This window comes from Heloderma suspectum, chromosome 13 (assembly GCF_057233095.1).
Source record: "Heloderma suspectum isolate Gila_16-S chromosome 13, 16-S_ref, whole genome shotgun sequence".
NCBI lineage: Eukaryota > Metazoa > Chordata > Lepidosauria > Squamata > Helodermatidae > Heloderma > Heloderma suspectum.
In genome coordinates, this window is record NC_139470.1 from 22,717,422 (window position 1) to 22,734,537 (window position 17,116).

Here is a 17,116-nt window from a genome sequence, read left to right on the forward strand (position 1 = left end):
TAAATTGGCAGTAGAATACCAGGATCCACTAACTGGAGCCTGCTGCAAAAGAGAAATAAATAAAATAAATAAATAAATCGGAACCTTGGAATTTGTTTGGAGTGCCCAAACTGAACAGAGATCATAGCCCTTCAACACACACACAAATCCACTCCTGGTTAACCCCAGGTTCCTTTCGTCTCAGCAGGATAACTGGGGCGCGCGCGCGGGGGTGTCATTGCATGCTGCTGTTATTGTGAAACAGTAGTCCTTGTTAGTCTATTGCAAATCCTTTGCACGTCTTCCACCTTTCTGCCCGCCTCTGCCATAGTAGTTGAACTTGCGAGTGTTTGGGGTCTCAGAGTTATGAAGAGAAGTGGTCCAGAGCGCCATCCTAGGGAACTCTACTCAGAAGTAGGCTGAGTTCAATGGGGCTTACTCCCAAGTGGATACCCGCTTACTCCCAGGTATCCTATGCACACTTACCTTGGAGGAAGTCCCATGAATTCAGTCGGAATTATTTCTGAGTTTCAAAATAACAAAACAAAACACCAAAGGGTTTTGTGGCACCAGAAAGACTAACGCATTTATCTGGGCATACGCTTTCGTGGTTCACTTCATAATATGCATCTGATCAGAAGTCGCATCTGATAAAGTGGTCTCTAGTCCAGGAAAGCTTATATCAAAATAGATGCGTTAGTCTTTAAGGTACCACAAGACACGTTGTTGTTTTTGCTGGAATAGACTAATACGGCTGCTCTCTGGAACTTGTTTCTTCTGGATAGACACCCATAGGATTGCGCAGTACGGTTGCAATCCTATATCCACTGACCTAGAAGTCAGCCCCATGGAACTCAACTGGACATACTCAGTAGACCTGCATACGATTAAACAGTCGGTTATCTTCAAATTCCACAAAACAAAACAACGCAATATCAAGAAAGTGAAAGGAGAACCCAAGAGATCCTTTATCCAAACCGTAATAATAAAAACAAAAACTGAGCATCACCAACCTGGCTCTCTTCAGACTCCAGAACGCGACAGGGACGCTGTTTATCCTGCTTTGACCTATTCAACTTTACCCTCGAAATAATACATTTAAAAAAAAAAGGAGAAAAAAAGAAGAATGAGAAAAAGAAAAGGGAAAGTTTGAGGCAGGGAAGCACAAGGCAGATAAAACACACACATCCTCGGGCTGCTTTGACGGCTTGATTATTTTGAGTATAGTCGCTTCTCGGAGCTTGTGTGCGTGCGTATATGTGTGTGGATGAGAGAGAGAGAGAGAGAGAGAGAGAGAGAGATTCATCCTATACATCCCGTCTGCTTGTATATAAGTGGGTGGTAGAAAAGGATAAAAGGGACGATTCTCTCTCTCTGGGGATTCATCATCATTATCATTATTATTATTAATATTATTATTGAAAAAGAAACTTTGTAATAAAAATAAGTATCGCCTTTGAAAACCAGAAAAGAGTGCCTTTGGTCCCCCCTCTTTTCCTCACCCGCTCTCAACAAGGCCCAAGAACGAGCCAAAGAATGACATTGTGCGATTTGGTTGGACACCCCCTCCCCAATACGTACATACTCTTTTTGTTCCCTGAACAAATCGCAGGGGTGGTGTTGGGGTTGGGGGTTGGAGACGGGAAGCCCTGGGTGTATGGTTTGTGTTAGAAGAGCCAACGGTCTCTGGGGGGGGGAGCGGGGGGGGAGACAGCGAAGAGCGAGACAGAGTGTGTCGGGGTGGGGAGGGAGAGGGAGAAAGAGAAGATTTCTCAAGCTTTGAATTTTTCTTTCTGGTTAGAAGATGGATAGGAGAGGGAGTGGGAGGGGAGGGACGAGGAAAAGGAGGGAGTAAAAAAAAAAAGGAGGGAGGGAAGGAATAGTCGATCGTGTCTTTGTGCCTCGTTTGCCTGCAAGGAAAAAAAAATAGGCTGGAAAAGGAGAGGAAGGAGGTTTGATGTAGGGAGAGCGAGAGAGAGCTTCCAGTCGCAGCATCGCAGCTGCCTTCGCCTCCGCGCACTCGACTGGAGACTGGCTGCTCTATCCGCCTCGACTGATCTCTCTCTCTCTCTCTCTCTCTCCCCCCCCCCCGCCCCACCGAGCTGAGAAAGCTAACCTGCTCCAGGAGGCAGTACAGCCATCGCTTCCTTCCTTCCTTCCCTCACCCACCCACCCCTCAAACTTCGTCCTCCCTCTCCTTGGATTTTGCTGTGCGCCTTTGGGATTTGTAAGGCCGAGGAAAGAAGCAACCCCCCCTCATTTTGGGGAGGGGGCCTGCTGGAGGGCCTTGCTCGCCTTTGCTCCCCCCGCCCTTCGGACAGCAAGGAGCTGTGTACGCAAAGAAAAGAGAGAGAAAGAGGAGGGCGGCCAACAGCCTGGCGGTTTCAGAGAGCGGGAGAGGGGGGGGGGGCTCCCGCTTCGTCTTGACATTTCATTGATGCCTTCTTGAGGAAAGGGGTCTTTTTTGGGGGGGGGCACCGCCGAGAAAGAAAGAGACAAGGAGATGGCTGCTGCTGTTGCTTCCCCTGCTGCTGCCGCGGCGAGGCTGGCGCTGTGAGCTCCGAGGAGAAGGGGATGCGGTGACCGCACGGATCTGGGCACGGAGAAGGTAAACGGAGTCTCTCCTCCGGAGCGCGCAACCCGGAGCGAGCCAGGGGTTCACGGGAAGGGGAGGTACGACGTGGATCTGTGCTCGCGCGTGTGTGCGCGTGAGAGAGAGATGGATTCCACTTATCCAAAGAACAAGGCCCCAATAATATGATTGCCAGCTCGTGTTTTGTTTTGGAGCCTTGGGCAGAGAGTCCAAGATGGCCCGTGGATCTTGGCGTTGCGGGGAGCGATCCAGGTTCCCTGAGTTGTGTGCCTGGGCTGTGGGAGAATACAGCCGCACAGAGACACAGACACACACCCCGGCCCGCTTTTCCTTCCTTCTCCGCAGCGCCTGGCGGAGCCTTTGCGCCGCGCGCCGCTGGCTAGGCGGGCTGCATTTTTCATCCAGCCTCTGTCGCGCGGCCTGGTTCTGTCAAGGAGGATTGTCTCTGCAAGGCTCTCGGAGGGTGGGTGCGGGGAGAAAGCGGGGGGTCCTTCCTGGTGCTCCCCCCCACAGCTCAGCTATTGCTCCTTCATGACACCCCCTCCCCTCCCAATCTACCGCGAGCCTTCTGCGTAATGATGTGGCAAAGGAGAGATGGGCGGCGAAAAGAGCGATTTCATCTTCCCGGAGACGCATTCGCCCTCTTCCAGGCTGCCTCGTCTCGCGGTTGTTTTGTTCGCCAAGACCGGCTTTGCCCCTTTTCCCAGCGCCGAGGAGGGGAGGTTCGAGGTGTGCGTGGGAGGAAATATTAGGGATCTTTTCAAATGGACAGAAGGTGACCTGGGCTCTCGACTGAGGGTGGGCTGCCTTTCTTCCCACAGCCGAGAAATGGCTAAGGACATATCCTCCCCACCCCCCACCCCCCGAGCAGTTCCTTCAACCCCCGCCCCACTTCACTACCATGAAAGCATCTGCCTCCCACTAAGTAGCCTTGGAGCTCCAACATATCCGAGGTGAGGTGGGGGAAAGAAGCTGATCTGTCTCGAAAGGAGAAAAAACAGCACCACCACCATCCTTTTGAAATGACCTCTGCAGCCCCATTAATTAAAAAAAATATATAACCACGTTTACTTGGAAGTAAATCTCATAAACTTCCAAGAGTCTAACTCCTATGGCAGTGTCCATGGGACTTGCGATTTCTTTCTGCAGCATGGATTTAAACACTATTTTTATTAGTATTTTTTTTACCCTTCATTCTAAACCCTCTCTTTTCCAAATTATATTATTAACGGAGCTCCATTAACGTTAGCTAAACGTAGCTGAGGGGTCCAGGATCTAAGATAGTAATTAATAATTATTATAATCTGATTTATCTACTATTCTTGAGGGGGAGAATAGCTCAGCTGAATTGTTCTAAATATCCGATCAATGCTATAATATACTGAAAATTCATCCAACCCGTCGTTTTGATTGTGTTTGGTCCCCTAGTATAAGTAGAATTATAGAGCAGAATATACTCTTGAACTATAGTAACAGCTAAAAGTACACCCCATCCTAAACTATTATGAAATTTTCCCAGACATCTCAATAATTCCCCCCCCCTCCAAATTGTCTGTTTTTACCCCTATCTTACAAACCAAGTGATACATTCTGTTAAACTATGGACATCCCATTGATTTAAGTGAGATATTTCTTGGAAAAAAATACTATAGTTTTTAATTAGAAATCCACCCCCCCACCCCCCCACCCCCAAGTTAATGTGTCTTAAGAACCAGCTTTTAACCACAGTTTTCTTGGAAAGTTACTTGCACTGATTTCATTGGGGTTTACTTCCAAGTAAGTGTGGTCAAGACTGCAGTCGTAACCTAAAATTTTAAACATTTACCTGGGAGTAAGTTCCATTGAACTGGATGGGACTTATTTCTGAGAAGCCAGGTAGAAGCTTGCAATGTTAGGCTTCGATTTCATGCAAGGTTACTCAGAAGTAAATGCCAATGAAATTAATGGGATTTTCTTCCCAGTAAACACATTTAGACTGCAATCCTATACACATTTACCTGGAAGTAAGTTCCATTGAACTCAATGCACCTTACTTCTGAGTAGGTTGGAGGAGGTTTCTTCCTGGATTTTCCTTCTTCATTATTTCATATTTGATTGTTAAGAAAGGGCCTTTAAAATGTTTTTTTCCCCTTTTCTTTTCCTCAAGCCAAAAGTAATTGACTGCCACATTTAAAGAACTGACACACATCTAACTTGTGGAAATATGTGTCAAAGTTTTTAAATCATTCCAAAAATAAAATCAAGGCTCTATTATTATTACTAATAACAATATAATCACTCTAAGGCCATTTTCTAAGGTGGTCTGTTATAGAGCAAACAGTTGTCTCTCTGAAGATTTCTCATTCTCTCCTGACCTTCCAGTTATAAGAGAAAATCGAATTATTTTTTTCCTTTGGAGCAAAAATTGTTTATATCATTCAGATCATGAAGCTCTAGCATTTGCTTGTTTTTAAAACAATGCAGTTGTTCTATTTATAATGAGGGGTCTTTTTTCTTCTTAAAAAAAAAAAAAAACTAACTTCAGCTTTAAATAAGGGTTTGGCATTTTGGATAAAGCAATAAAAGGCCCAAGGAGAAAGGCTCAGGCATCAGCCTGGGAACCTGTTTCCAGTGGAAGGTAGCTGAGAAAGGAAATTTGGTCTTCAATCTTTATGGGCCTTTTCTAGATATATTTGAGAAGTACCTCCTAACAGAAGGTAATCATGGTGGCCCCTAGCTAGAAGGTGGGTCTCAGCCACTTTCTCTGTTGACTTGAGTGCATTTGTATATATATATATATATATATATATATATGTTATGCACACGGGCGCATTACATGAATCTTTCTCTGTATGTGCATATCCATCTTTGTTGTATGTGAATGTATATAATATTTCTCTGTATGTATCCTAAACAGAGAGAGAGAGCGAGACAAATATGCACATTCATTTATATTTATGTATACTCACATTGTGTGTTCAGTATAGTTGGTGTGTGTGTGTGTCTGTGTGTGTGTGAGAGAGAGAGAGAGAGGGGAGGGGGCAAACAGACAGACAAGCTACAATCCTATGCACAATTACCTGGGAGTAAACCCCACTGAAAACCATGGGACTTCTGGGTAGACATGTATGGGAGTGGCCCAACAAAACAAATACAGTGATGGGATTGGGTTATGATCCTGCATACTGTTCCATTCCTTAAACCCCACTGACTTCGACTTGGTTTAAGCAGCACGATCCTATGTGCATGTATGCAGAAGTAAACCAGGTTGACTTCAACAGGTCTTACTCCCCAGTAAATGTTCAAGGACAGCCACCCCTCTCTCTTAAAAACAAACAAAGCCAAGAAAACAAAACACTGTAAAGAGGCTACACTGAAGAACATATGCACACATACATTATTATATACACATCTTCCATGCTTGCATGCACACACTGGCATACGCAGGGACTGCATATATGTATAATTATACATAATGTGGAGCATCATTATTAGTAGTATTACTACTAGTGGTAGAATAGTAGTAGTTGTATTGCTTTTTTGATGTACATCGCCCAGAGAAGTTTGGTTATGGGTTGGTTTAACAGTCGTCATTATTATTGTTAATAATTAACATCATCAGCGTCTATGGTGCTTTACACCATATTGTAAGTTTAAAAGGGCATATATCGTGTGAGCCAGCACACTGCCTAATCCTAGACATGTCTGCTCAGAAGTAAGCCCCATTGAGTTCAACGGGGCTTACTCCCAGGCAACAGCGTAGGTTTGCAGCCTCTATCCGTGTTTGTTGGGAGGGCCTTTCACCTAGAGAGAGCGGGAGCCGGGAGAGAGAAATAGAAGCAAGGCAGCACATACGTAGTCAAATACTGCTCCCATTTCACGTTCCTGTATGCGTAGTTGTGCATTTCTCGATGCGGGGGAGGGCTGGGGGTCCCCGAATAGGCTTCTGTCTTTGGGCCTCGTGTTCGCAGGGCCAGGCACGGCCTTGATTTCCAGGGACCTGAAGGACTCCCTTCTAATTTGTCTCTGTGTAGACGTCTTTACTAGGCCTGTGTCCGCGCACGATTCGGCTCCTCCGAACATCCTGCAACTTCTCCTATGGGGGCAAAGGGGGGGGGCTTCTCACCTGAGTGGTGGGGACTGCAGCGTGGGATCGTGCATGAAGAAGTGGATCTCAGCCACTTTCTCTGTTGACTTGAGTGTAATTGCGTATACATGTTATACACATTATAGGAATCTTTCTCTGTACGTGCATACCCTTCTTTGCTGTATGTCTATGTGAACGTATATAATATTTCTCTGTATTTTGCAAACAGAGAAAGAGAGAGAGATGCACATTCATTTATATTTATGTATACGCACATTGTGTGTTTAGTATATCTGGTGTGTTTAGTATATCTGGGGGGCGGGGGGAGAGAGAGGCCAACAGACAGACAAGCTACAATCCTGTGCACACTTACCCGGGAGTAAAACCCACTGAAAACCATGGGGCTTTCTTCTGCGTAGACATGTATGGGAATGGCCCAACGAAACAAGAAATACAGTGGCAGGATTGGGTTATGATCCTGCATATTGTGGTCAGATGCGATTCACGAACTCTTCTCCCTCCCTCCCTCTCTCCCTCCCTCTCTCACACACACACTCCCGTTGTCTCTTGTGTCGTCCAGGCAGTGGGGGGCTCAGTAGCCTGGAACATGGCGGATGCCGAAGAAGCCTTCGGACTCCCAGCAACGCCGATAGATTCGGACACCAAGGAGCTGCCGGGCGAAGGCAAGACAGACAGCCAGCTTGGGGGAGCCAGTAGCAAGCAACCGTCCTCGCCCCAGGCCGCCTTTACCCAACAGGTAAGCCGCATTTGGGCCTGGGATGGAGGCATGGGGGAGAGAGGAGATCTGACCATCCCCATTACTTCTCCACATTAGTTGAAAGTGAAACATGGAAGAAAAAAAAAAAAAGCAAATTGGGGAGCAATCCTATGCGTGTTTAGACAGGAGAAAAATCCTACGACTCCCAGCATTCCCCAGCCAGCTTGTAGGATTTTTTTTCCCTGTCTAGACATGTATAGGATTGCACCCATAATAAATTAATAGCCCCATTTGCAGAGATGGGCAAGGGAATCTGGCTACAGATAGGATTTCGCTATTCTACTCTGTACCAGGATGGGCGTTACTTGTGGTGCCATCAGGGTAGCACTTTGGGGCACTGCTCAGCAGAATGACCAGGAAAGGGCCCTCCCCACAAACGCAGTAGGGTTGGCAGGACACATTTTGAAAGAAGGGAAATAATGCGAATTACCACTTTAAAAGCAGCCCCCGCCCGCATTAACTCCAGAGTCCATAATAACCTCAGTGCACCACTTTTCGCCTCTGCTATTTACTAAGATAAGACACTCATCCCCCAAGGAGGGAAATGTTGGGGTACCGTTAAAGGGCACCAACATTATTTATATTTTTAATGTGGGGTTTGTGTGTGTGTGGAGGGGTGTCATTTGGATGTTCTGTCTCTGCCTCAAAACAACACGGGGCATTTCCGTGCAGGTCATCATGTGCTCATAGAATTAAATATCCTGATAACATGCTGCCTAATGCACAATTGATAACATACAGGGTTAGACAAGCCGAATAATATGGAATGTGCTTCTTGTGCGTTCCCTTTTACTTTATCCTGGAATATAGTCCATTCCGAGATCCGTCCTCACAGTCACTAATTGAGGCTGCAATCCTGCCCGTATTTACGTTGGAGTAAATCCCATTGAACTTAATGGGACTTGCTTCTGAGCTGACATGCTTGTTACGTCGATTTGAAACCTCAAGGACTTGTTGAAAAGGTGGCTAACACATTGAATATGCCACTCTTTAATTACCCTGATTGTCACATGGGCATTAAAGAAGAGTGTGTTAAAAAGTCAGGGGTAGCTAACCTGGGCTAAGCAATTCTGAGTACACTCTCCTAGATGTGTGTATGTGATGCTCACACAACCCAGATACCCATGTAAATATAGAGTTACAGCGTAATCCCATACGGATCTATGGAGAAATAAATCCATTGCGTTAAATGAGACTTCCCCCCCCCCCATAAGTGTGCATAGAATTCTACCCTGAAGCATATTTGCTTATATCCAAATGGCATGGAAAGAAAGAACCTTAAGATAAAAACTCATGTATGTATGCATGTATGCCTGTATATTCAAGACCTCCAACCACTGTCAGTCTTAAGCCCCTAAGATTTTCTGCCTTGATCTTCAGGTTTATTCTTCCTTCCGACATCCCAACATCTGTTCTCTGGTGGTTGTGAAACAGACCCCCCCCCCTTCATTATGACAAAAACACAACCTCTTGATCTTTTATTTCTTTGGCTCCTTCTCCAATGAGCAGGCTAGCTGTCTTTTCCCTGATCTCAGCCGTTTTGGCTGGAGAAGTAAAATCAAGCATCCCCCAGAAATAGAATGTATAACTTCTGTAAACTGCCCAGAGAGCATCTGCTATGGGGCAGTATAGAAATGCAATAAATAAATAAAATTGCAGAATAATAATAATAATAATAATAATTTTAATTTAGCACCAGATTGTGGTGCAACAGCCCCTCCCCCAACGGGGGGCATACCTTTAGATGCGTTCAAATAATTTATATTTTATTTTGAAAAGGCCTTCCCTTCTCGGGAACACAGAACTGGGGAAACTAATATCGGCACCTCTCTCTCTCTCTCTCTCTCTCTCTCTCTCCCCCCCTCCCTCCTTCCCCTCTCTCCCTTGTTTTGATATCCCTGGCCTAAAATGCCTTACTTAAAATTTTGAGTTCAATATATTTTGAGTTCCCCTTCCTGTGCATGTTCCATTGCCGTCAGCCCAGGTAAATATGCTTAAGCAATCCCTAAGCAATCCTCTGTCTTCTCTACATATTCCCAAGATTAAAAAACAAAACAAAACCACTACACTCTCTCTCTCTCTCTCCGTGTGTGTGTGTGTGTGTGTAAGAGAGAGAGAGAGAGAGAGAGATTTACTTTGGAAAATATGTCAAAATGACACCAGCTGCAATTCTATGCACACTTACTTGGATGTAAATACCCTCGAATTCATTGGGACGCATTTCTTCTGAGTAAACATCCATAGATAGGCTTGCATGGACAGGCTGTGCAGGTGTGTGTGTGCTATGCAGTTATTTTTTTTATTTGCTAGAACACCTAGTCAGTGTGAAACTGAGGACTGCAACCTCAAAAAAGTAGATTTATCAACTAGAGTGCTGGTTGATTAAATGGTAGACAATTTTAATTGGCCAGGGCAAATTTTGATGGGATGGCCTGAAAGCTAACTGCATACTTGTTATCACTTAAGACGCTCAGACTGTAATCCTATACATAGTTAGTAAGTAAGTAAGGGTGCAATCCTAAGCAGGTTTAGACAGAAAAAAGTCCTACAACTCCCAGCACTGTAAACCTGCATAGGATTGCGCCCTACATATGTGTAGGATTGCAGCCATGAGCTGAAATCCTTTACATACTTATCTGGGAATAAGTCTCATTAAACTACATGAGACTTAGGTCTGAGTACACATGTATAGGGTTACACTACACCATTAAAAATGGGTTTTCTAACAATGAATGGTAGCGTTTCCTTATTAAATGTGATTTTGCGCTTCATTTTCACTCTGGTTTTTGGGTTATATGCAAATACATCCCAGTTGAATCCATGTTAGGCAGACGATGATTTGACTAAGGCTGCAATCCTATACACACTTACTACTAGGGAGTAACTCTTGTTAGACTCGAAGGGGGACTTACTTAAGAGTAAACAGGGCTGCAGCCCTCCAATCTGTTGATTTCAAAGGGCTTGGGGGAGCCTAACTTTGCATAGGATGGGGCTGAAATAATTATTTAACTGGTTTAACAGTCCTTGGGGATAGCACTGCTGGGCGGCAGGGGAGTCTACAAGTGCATCTTGCATGAACCTATGTAGATGGCACTATATAAAATTGTAATAATGCAATAATAAAGTACTGGCGATGAAGATGATACACAGATGCATAAGACATCCACTGAGTGGGAGGGGGAAAGGACTTCATTTGGGCATCTTTATTCAATGTACGGTCACCACTTGGTTACTCTTGGCTGGTGTGCCCAAAGACTCACCTGCACAGCAGGCTGGAGAGGGGTGTTACTAGGCTGGGCCCATGGGTCTTCAACCTGGAATCTATTTTCCAGGGCCCCAGATCTTTTCCACAAAGTCCTGCATGTCTAGTGGTGTCAAGGGAAGGGGTCCCCCTCCAACCAGCTTAATTCCCATGTGAGGGGGGGGGATTTTCAAGGGGGACTGCAGTTGTGGGGGGGAGGGTTAACACTGTCTTTCCCACATGCTGCACCTACCGACCCACTCCCAAACCTCCCCCTGCATGGCAATTAAGTTTAGGGTGGAAAACAAAAGTCCTTTCTCCATTGGTTTGAAGTGATCTGGGTCAGGGTGCAAATGAATGAAAGCTTTTTTTATTATTATTATTGGAGACGATTCGGATGAGGAATTAATTGGCTGGCTTTGCCTCCTGTGAAATGTAAATACACCGTTTATTTCTAAATGGGCATCTATACATATACTAGAAGTTAACATATGCAGATGCATGTCCTGGTGCCTGAATATTTTGAGTGCCTAGGAACGCCAGAACCGTGGGTCAAACTCTTCCCCACCCCCAGCTTCTCACCCGCCCTAGTCCGGAGCACTTCTGTCTCCTCTTTCTCTGCTCCCCCCGCCCCCGGAAAACTCTCTGTCCTGCCGGTCCTATTATAGTCCCTTCTATTTTGATGCTCTTGGCCCGGAGCCTATCAGGCCGACTCGTATCAGAAACTTCCAAGCGGCTCCCACGGCCGCTGGCGCTGGGCAGATCTCAGGAGGGCCTAAAGCGGCGGGCCTGCTTTGAACACGACGTGACCTATCCACCCAACCGCTTTGCCTGCATCTCTCTCGCTCTCGTCCACTCCTCGCCATCTGGGGGGAAATAACGCCCCAATCCAAGCCCCGGGTTGTGCAGCAGCTCCAGCCACGTTGTAAAGGAATCGGTCGAAAGCTACCCAACCAGCTCGGTCGAGAGAGCGAGAGAGAGCAAGCAAGCAAGCAAGCAAGCAAGCAAGCAAGCAAGCAAGCAGCTCCCTCAACGCCGTTTCACACGTTACGCAGCAACAAACCTGGGTTGGCCACCGGAAGCGCGCCCCACAGGGAGCCGCCAGCCAATCGCAGCTCCCCGCTGAGGGCGCGTCTTTTCAACCCCTTTCCCCACGTTCAGATGTGACACGTTAAAGCGATAGCCCGCGCCTGTGCAGAGCTACTGGGAAGTAAGCGAAATTGAAGTCGTTGGGAGATACTCCCAAATTCAGTGTGGTTTGGGTTGCAGCCTTAAAAAAGAAAAGGGGGTCAAAATAACAAGACATAAGTGTAGACTTCAACAACAGCAACTCGTCAGGTGTAAAAAGGACTATTAGCCTTCCCTTTGTCTTCTGCGGATGGTTTCTCCATTGGGGGGGGGGGGTTCGGGGTGTGTGTGTTGGAGTAACGCGTTTGCTTTCTCTGTGGTTTGAATTTCCTCTGGTTTTATTATGATTTGGGTCTTTCTGTCCCCCCCCCTCTCCCCCCCCTCTCCAGGGCATGGAGGGAATCAAAGTGTTTTTACACGAACGAGAATTATGGCTCAAATTTCATGACGTGGGGACCGAGATGATAATAACCAAAGCTGGAAGGTAAGCATCCAGAATTTGGGGGGGGGGGAGAGAGAGAGGTTCCATAAAATAATAAACCAATACATACGTTTAATTCAGAAATGGGGGCGCGCGTAACGGCGTCTCCATTGGTCTGCATCTGGATTTAAATAGGCGGGTTGTAATGCAAGCAATGGAAGGATTTGTTAGTGGTATAGGATTCGTGTTGTGGATGTTTTTAGGCTGCGATCTGACACGCAAGGGCGTAAGAAGACCCATATAATTCAGTGGGGCTTCTTTTTAAGAAGACATGTCTGGAAATCACATGTCTGATCTGTGATTCTCTGTATCTGGTTGTTTCAGCTTGCAATCTTATGCACGCTCACCTGAAAGTAAGTCCCACTGAACTCACTGGGGCTTACTTCTGCGTAGACTTGTCTTGGATTACGCGGTGGTTTGGATTTCTACCGAGATTGCGGGTTGTTGTCGTCGGAAAATGTTGTAAACTGCCGGGGGGCGGGGGGCTCTTGTCGAGATATAGATATTTTAGGAAGTACATGGATCGTAGATTAATAAATAAATTAAATAAGACAATATTGGGCGATTTCCATCAAAAATCGGGGCACGATCCACTAGAGGGTTGTCCTTTGTGAGACCCATTGAAATGAATGAGAGCGATGGGGGGGGGACGTAAAGTAAACGAAGATATACCACGAATGAATGGGAAATATTTTCTAAGGATAATTCAGGGACCCGAAAGCATGCCTTATGAAAAGGCGGTGTGGATGCCATAATTAAGCCACGATCCTATGCACACTTACCCAAGAGTAAGTACTATTGAATATAATGGGACTTACCTCTGAGTAAGCTTGCATAGATTGCTCTGTTCATTAGGGAGATCCATCAGCTAAACGAGATCGGTACGATCAGCTCAAATTAGGTACTTCTGGGTTGCAATTCTCTCCCATTTACTTGGAAGTAAGTCCCATTGAACATAATGGAGTTAACTTCAGAATAAACAGCTATACCGTGGAGGTGCATAGCCCTCCTATTCGGGGAAAGTGCTTGGCTTAGATCAATAGAAGGATTTTTGTTTGTTTCTCCTAGGAGTTAGCTTGCTTGCTTGCTTGCTTGCTTGCTTTCCCCTTCCCTTCCCTTCCCTTCCTTCCTGTTTAGCTGCCCACTGTGAACATTTAGCCACAGTCTGTACCAAGTTAGGCTGCAGTCCTAACTCAGTTTCCTGGGAATAAGTCCCTTTGAACTCCATGGGATTTGCTTTTGAGTAGATATGCCTAGGGCTGCACCGTAAGCCCTATGGGTTTCAGTGGGAGACTTAAGTGCTTGGTTTTCTCTCCTTGAAATCAATGGAGGTTGAAGTGCTTAACTTCATGTTTAACCTTTTCCTGTATCGTGTCTGTCTGTCTTTTTCTTTAAAACAGAAATGCAAGGCTGGGGTGACCTGAAATTAATATTATCAACACTGTTAATATTAATTCCATGCACCCCTAGGGATGTGTACTCATAAGTTATTCCCCTATAAGTGTGTGCCCAGTTACTTGCTAGTACACACCACTTAACACAGTGGACTTTACTTCTGAGTAAACATGCATAGGATTGCACGACACCTTTCCATATCACTTCTTAGTGTAGAATTTTTATTTATTGTGTATTATGCATTCACATATACATGCACATGGGGGCGGGGGGATCTAATGTATGTATGGAAGCGTAAGAGGTTTGTTGTGTCTTCACCGACATCATATACACAGATCTAGACTCAATGAGCTTGAAACAATGTGATCTGGACAGGGCAGAAAATTAATCCCTTTTGCTGTGGCAATTTTGCTGTTTGCAATTATGATTGTTCATAATATAACCGGAGAAGGAGTTATCTTTTTCCTTCTTGGCCTTCAGAAAAAGCTTACCACTCCCAATCGGACCCTCTGTTTTTTTTAAAAAAGCAGCCCCAGTGTTCTGCATTTAAGATGGCCATTGTACCTCTGCTTACTCAGAAATGTGTCCTGTTGCTTACTTCTGAGTTAACATGAGCAGAATTAGACTGGAAAATAGTGCATTTGTGGTGTTGGAGTAGGATTGAATCCATGTTCTCCTGTATCTCCCCTTATATATAAAAAAGCTACTTTTCTTTGGTAGAATTAGTATTATTAACACTAATACCATTATTAGTATTATTACTACTATTACTACCACTAGTAGTATCACTACTTAGTATTCGTACTGGTATTCTGAAATGTGTACATCTGTTGCATCAGTAGTAGCTAGAAGTACAGGGAGGCATTTGCTCAGAGTGTTCTGTGCTAGTTTTGCTGGGGGTTGTTAGGGGGCTGCACTGGCCCACTGAATTTTTATACTTAAAAAAAAAACCTTCTTCAACATAATCACACCACCCCTGCCACTGTATCATAAATTGCTTTTGAAGCTCTCCTCCATTTCAAAAGCAATCGTGGGGAGGGGAGAGGGGAGGGGAGTCTAAAGCTCTCTTAAGGTGCAATCCTATGCATGTTTAGACAGCAAAACAGTTCCACAACTCCCAGAATGCCTAGTTAGGAATGCTGGGAGTTGTAGGACTCCCCCCCCCCCTTTAAGCATGCATAGGATTTCAGCCTTAGGCTCCTGGAATCAGTTCCACGGTTCCTTGGATCCTGGCCTAAGTCTGGGATGAAGTTGAAAACCCAGTCAGTTTTAAACAAATCTATTCCTGAGGGTTTGTTTTTTTTCCTGTTCCCCCATTTAGTTTGCAGAAAAGGATTTCCTATGGACCTGCCTTATTGATAAATTATGATGTGTGAGTATCTGTATATGTGTATACAAGCACAGACGCTCTCCTATAAACACTATTATTGTTGTGAGTGCAGAGTAGTTTCAAAATATATTTAGAGCCAAGTGTTTCACCTTCCACCCTCATCAGTAGCTGTAATGCTAAAATTATATGCATGTAAGTATATTTTAAATACATGCTTTATCTGTGTATATGCATAAATCAAACACACATAAACAATTACCCCAGAAGCGTAGTCTTGTCAGTCTGTTGCAGCAGAAACAACAAAGAGTCTTGTGGCTCCTTAAAGCATGATCCTATGTATATTTAGACAGAAAAAAGTGCTACAACTCTGGCTGGGGAGTGCTGAGAGTTGTAGCACTTTTTTCTGTCTAATCATGCATAGGAATGTGCCCTTAAAGACTACACAAACACACATACCCCAATTATAGCATAAGCTTCCGTGCAGTTGAGTGGACTTCACTCGCGTAAACCGTATATCTGGGAGGGGAAATTTTGCCCCTCCAGATGTTGTTGGGCCCCCAACTCCCATCCGCCCCAGCCAATGGTTATGGGAATTGTTCCAACAACATCTGAAGAGTCACAGCTCTTTAATATACTGAAACACTTTTTGTTTTTAATAAAATAATAATATCTATACGAATGTTACCTGATTAAAGAAAATGCATAGCCCATTCCTATACATGCCTAGTTTGGAGTAAGTCCTGCTGAAGTCTGTGGGGACACACACACAAGTAATTATGCAGCTTTGCAACCAGATCAGGTACATGTTTATTCAGAAATAAGTCTCACTGAGGTCAGTGGGAGTTACTCCTTAGTAAGTTTTCATAGTTTTGCAACATTAGTCAATGAATCATAAGGGTTTAAATCAATTAGTTATTACATTTGCAAACATATATAAATAATATGAATAGTTCTGATTTTTTTAAAAGCCTCTGTCTTGCCCACACTGTTTGTAAGTGTATTAAAAACAACTGATTTTTTTTTTCCAACCCCACTCCCCGGTTGCCTGAATCAATCAGAGGCAACTTTTTAATGATCCAAGGGGTTTGGGTGTATTATTATGATAAATTAATCAGCTAAATGGTGCAGCTCTAATTATGATATAGGTATAGATAGCCGTAGCAAATCTAGTATATTCTGCTACCCCTTATCTCATAGGTTTGTAAAATAAAATAAAAATGTTTCGGGCTGTTTCCTGGCTGAAGCTAATAATTCTGAACTTGAACTACACAGATCAATTGCAAACACCCAACTACATCAAGGGGTAATAAATGTCTTATTTCTGAAATAACACAGTGTTTCTCAGGTGGGCAGTGGGGCCCGATTTCTGGAGAACTGATCTTCTGCGCCCTACCCATCCACCTGCTTATTGAAATAGAGCATTGCTTGTTGGATAGTCGAAGGCAGTGTATTGGGATCATCAATCCAGTGTAGCCCATTGGTGGAGGGAGCAATCCTGTGGCCCCCTAGACATTGTCTGAGGGGCTATAGGATACTGAGGATTCCCACCTCTGAGGTCGGAAGGGGGAGTTGAAGATCCAGCTCTCTGTCCCTTCACAGCTGACACGGAAAGAATCACAGTGGCTGGCCTCCAAGGTTGGAAGATTGACCTCAGAGAGGGGGGAAAGGGGGAATTCTGGTAGGCAGGGAGGGGAGGAGATGGGCAAGGTCAGGATATGAGCTACTGAGGCCTCTCCAGCTTCCTTTCCTTTCTCTCCAGAAGGCCCCAGCTAGATGGGCCAAAAAAGCCCATCTAGCAGAAAAATGCAGGGCAGGAAGATGGGGAGGCAAAGATCATCTCCACTGCTGCTCCCACCCTGCATTGAATGATTGCAGGATTATCCAAAGTTCAGGGGCTTTGGATTATCGAAGACATGATCAATAAGATTGTGCCCTAAATGTGTAAGTGATAGCTACAGTTGTGTAGTGGTTAGAGTGCTGGACATAGAGTGGGGAGACCTGACTTCAAATCCCTGCTCAACCACAAAGGTCATTAGGTGGCCTTGGCCTAGTGACTATCCCCTTAGCCAACTCTATCTCACGGAGTTGTTGTTACGAGGATACTCCGCTGGTGAGGAAGAGTGCC

At 45.0% G+C, this 17,116-nt stretch overlaps 1 protein-coding gene across 2 annotated transcripts in view; it reads left to right on the top strand.

Annotated features, from left to right (window-relative positions):
- The first annotated feature begins 7,245 nt into the window (after positions 1 to 7,245).
- TBX5 (T-box transcription factor 5) overlaps positions 7,246 to 17,116 on the top strand; it is an 89,048-nt gene continuing 79,177 nt past the window's right edge. Inside the window, exons 1-2 of one of the 2 annotated variants that reach the window (XM_084820298.1) lie at positions 7,246 to 7,395; positions 12,175 to 12,269. In XM_084820298.1, the coding sequence (XP_084676424.1) occupies positions 7,246 to 7,395; positions 12,175 to 12,269 (245 nt within the window). Of the gene's footprint in view, positions 7,396 to 11,643; positions 11,868 to 12,174; positions 12,270 to 17,116 lie in introns of those variants that run through there. The other variant, XM_084820299.1, reaches the window with a different exon arrangement.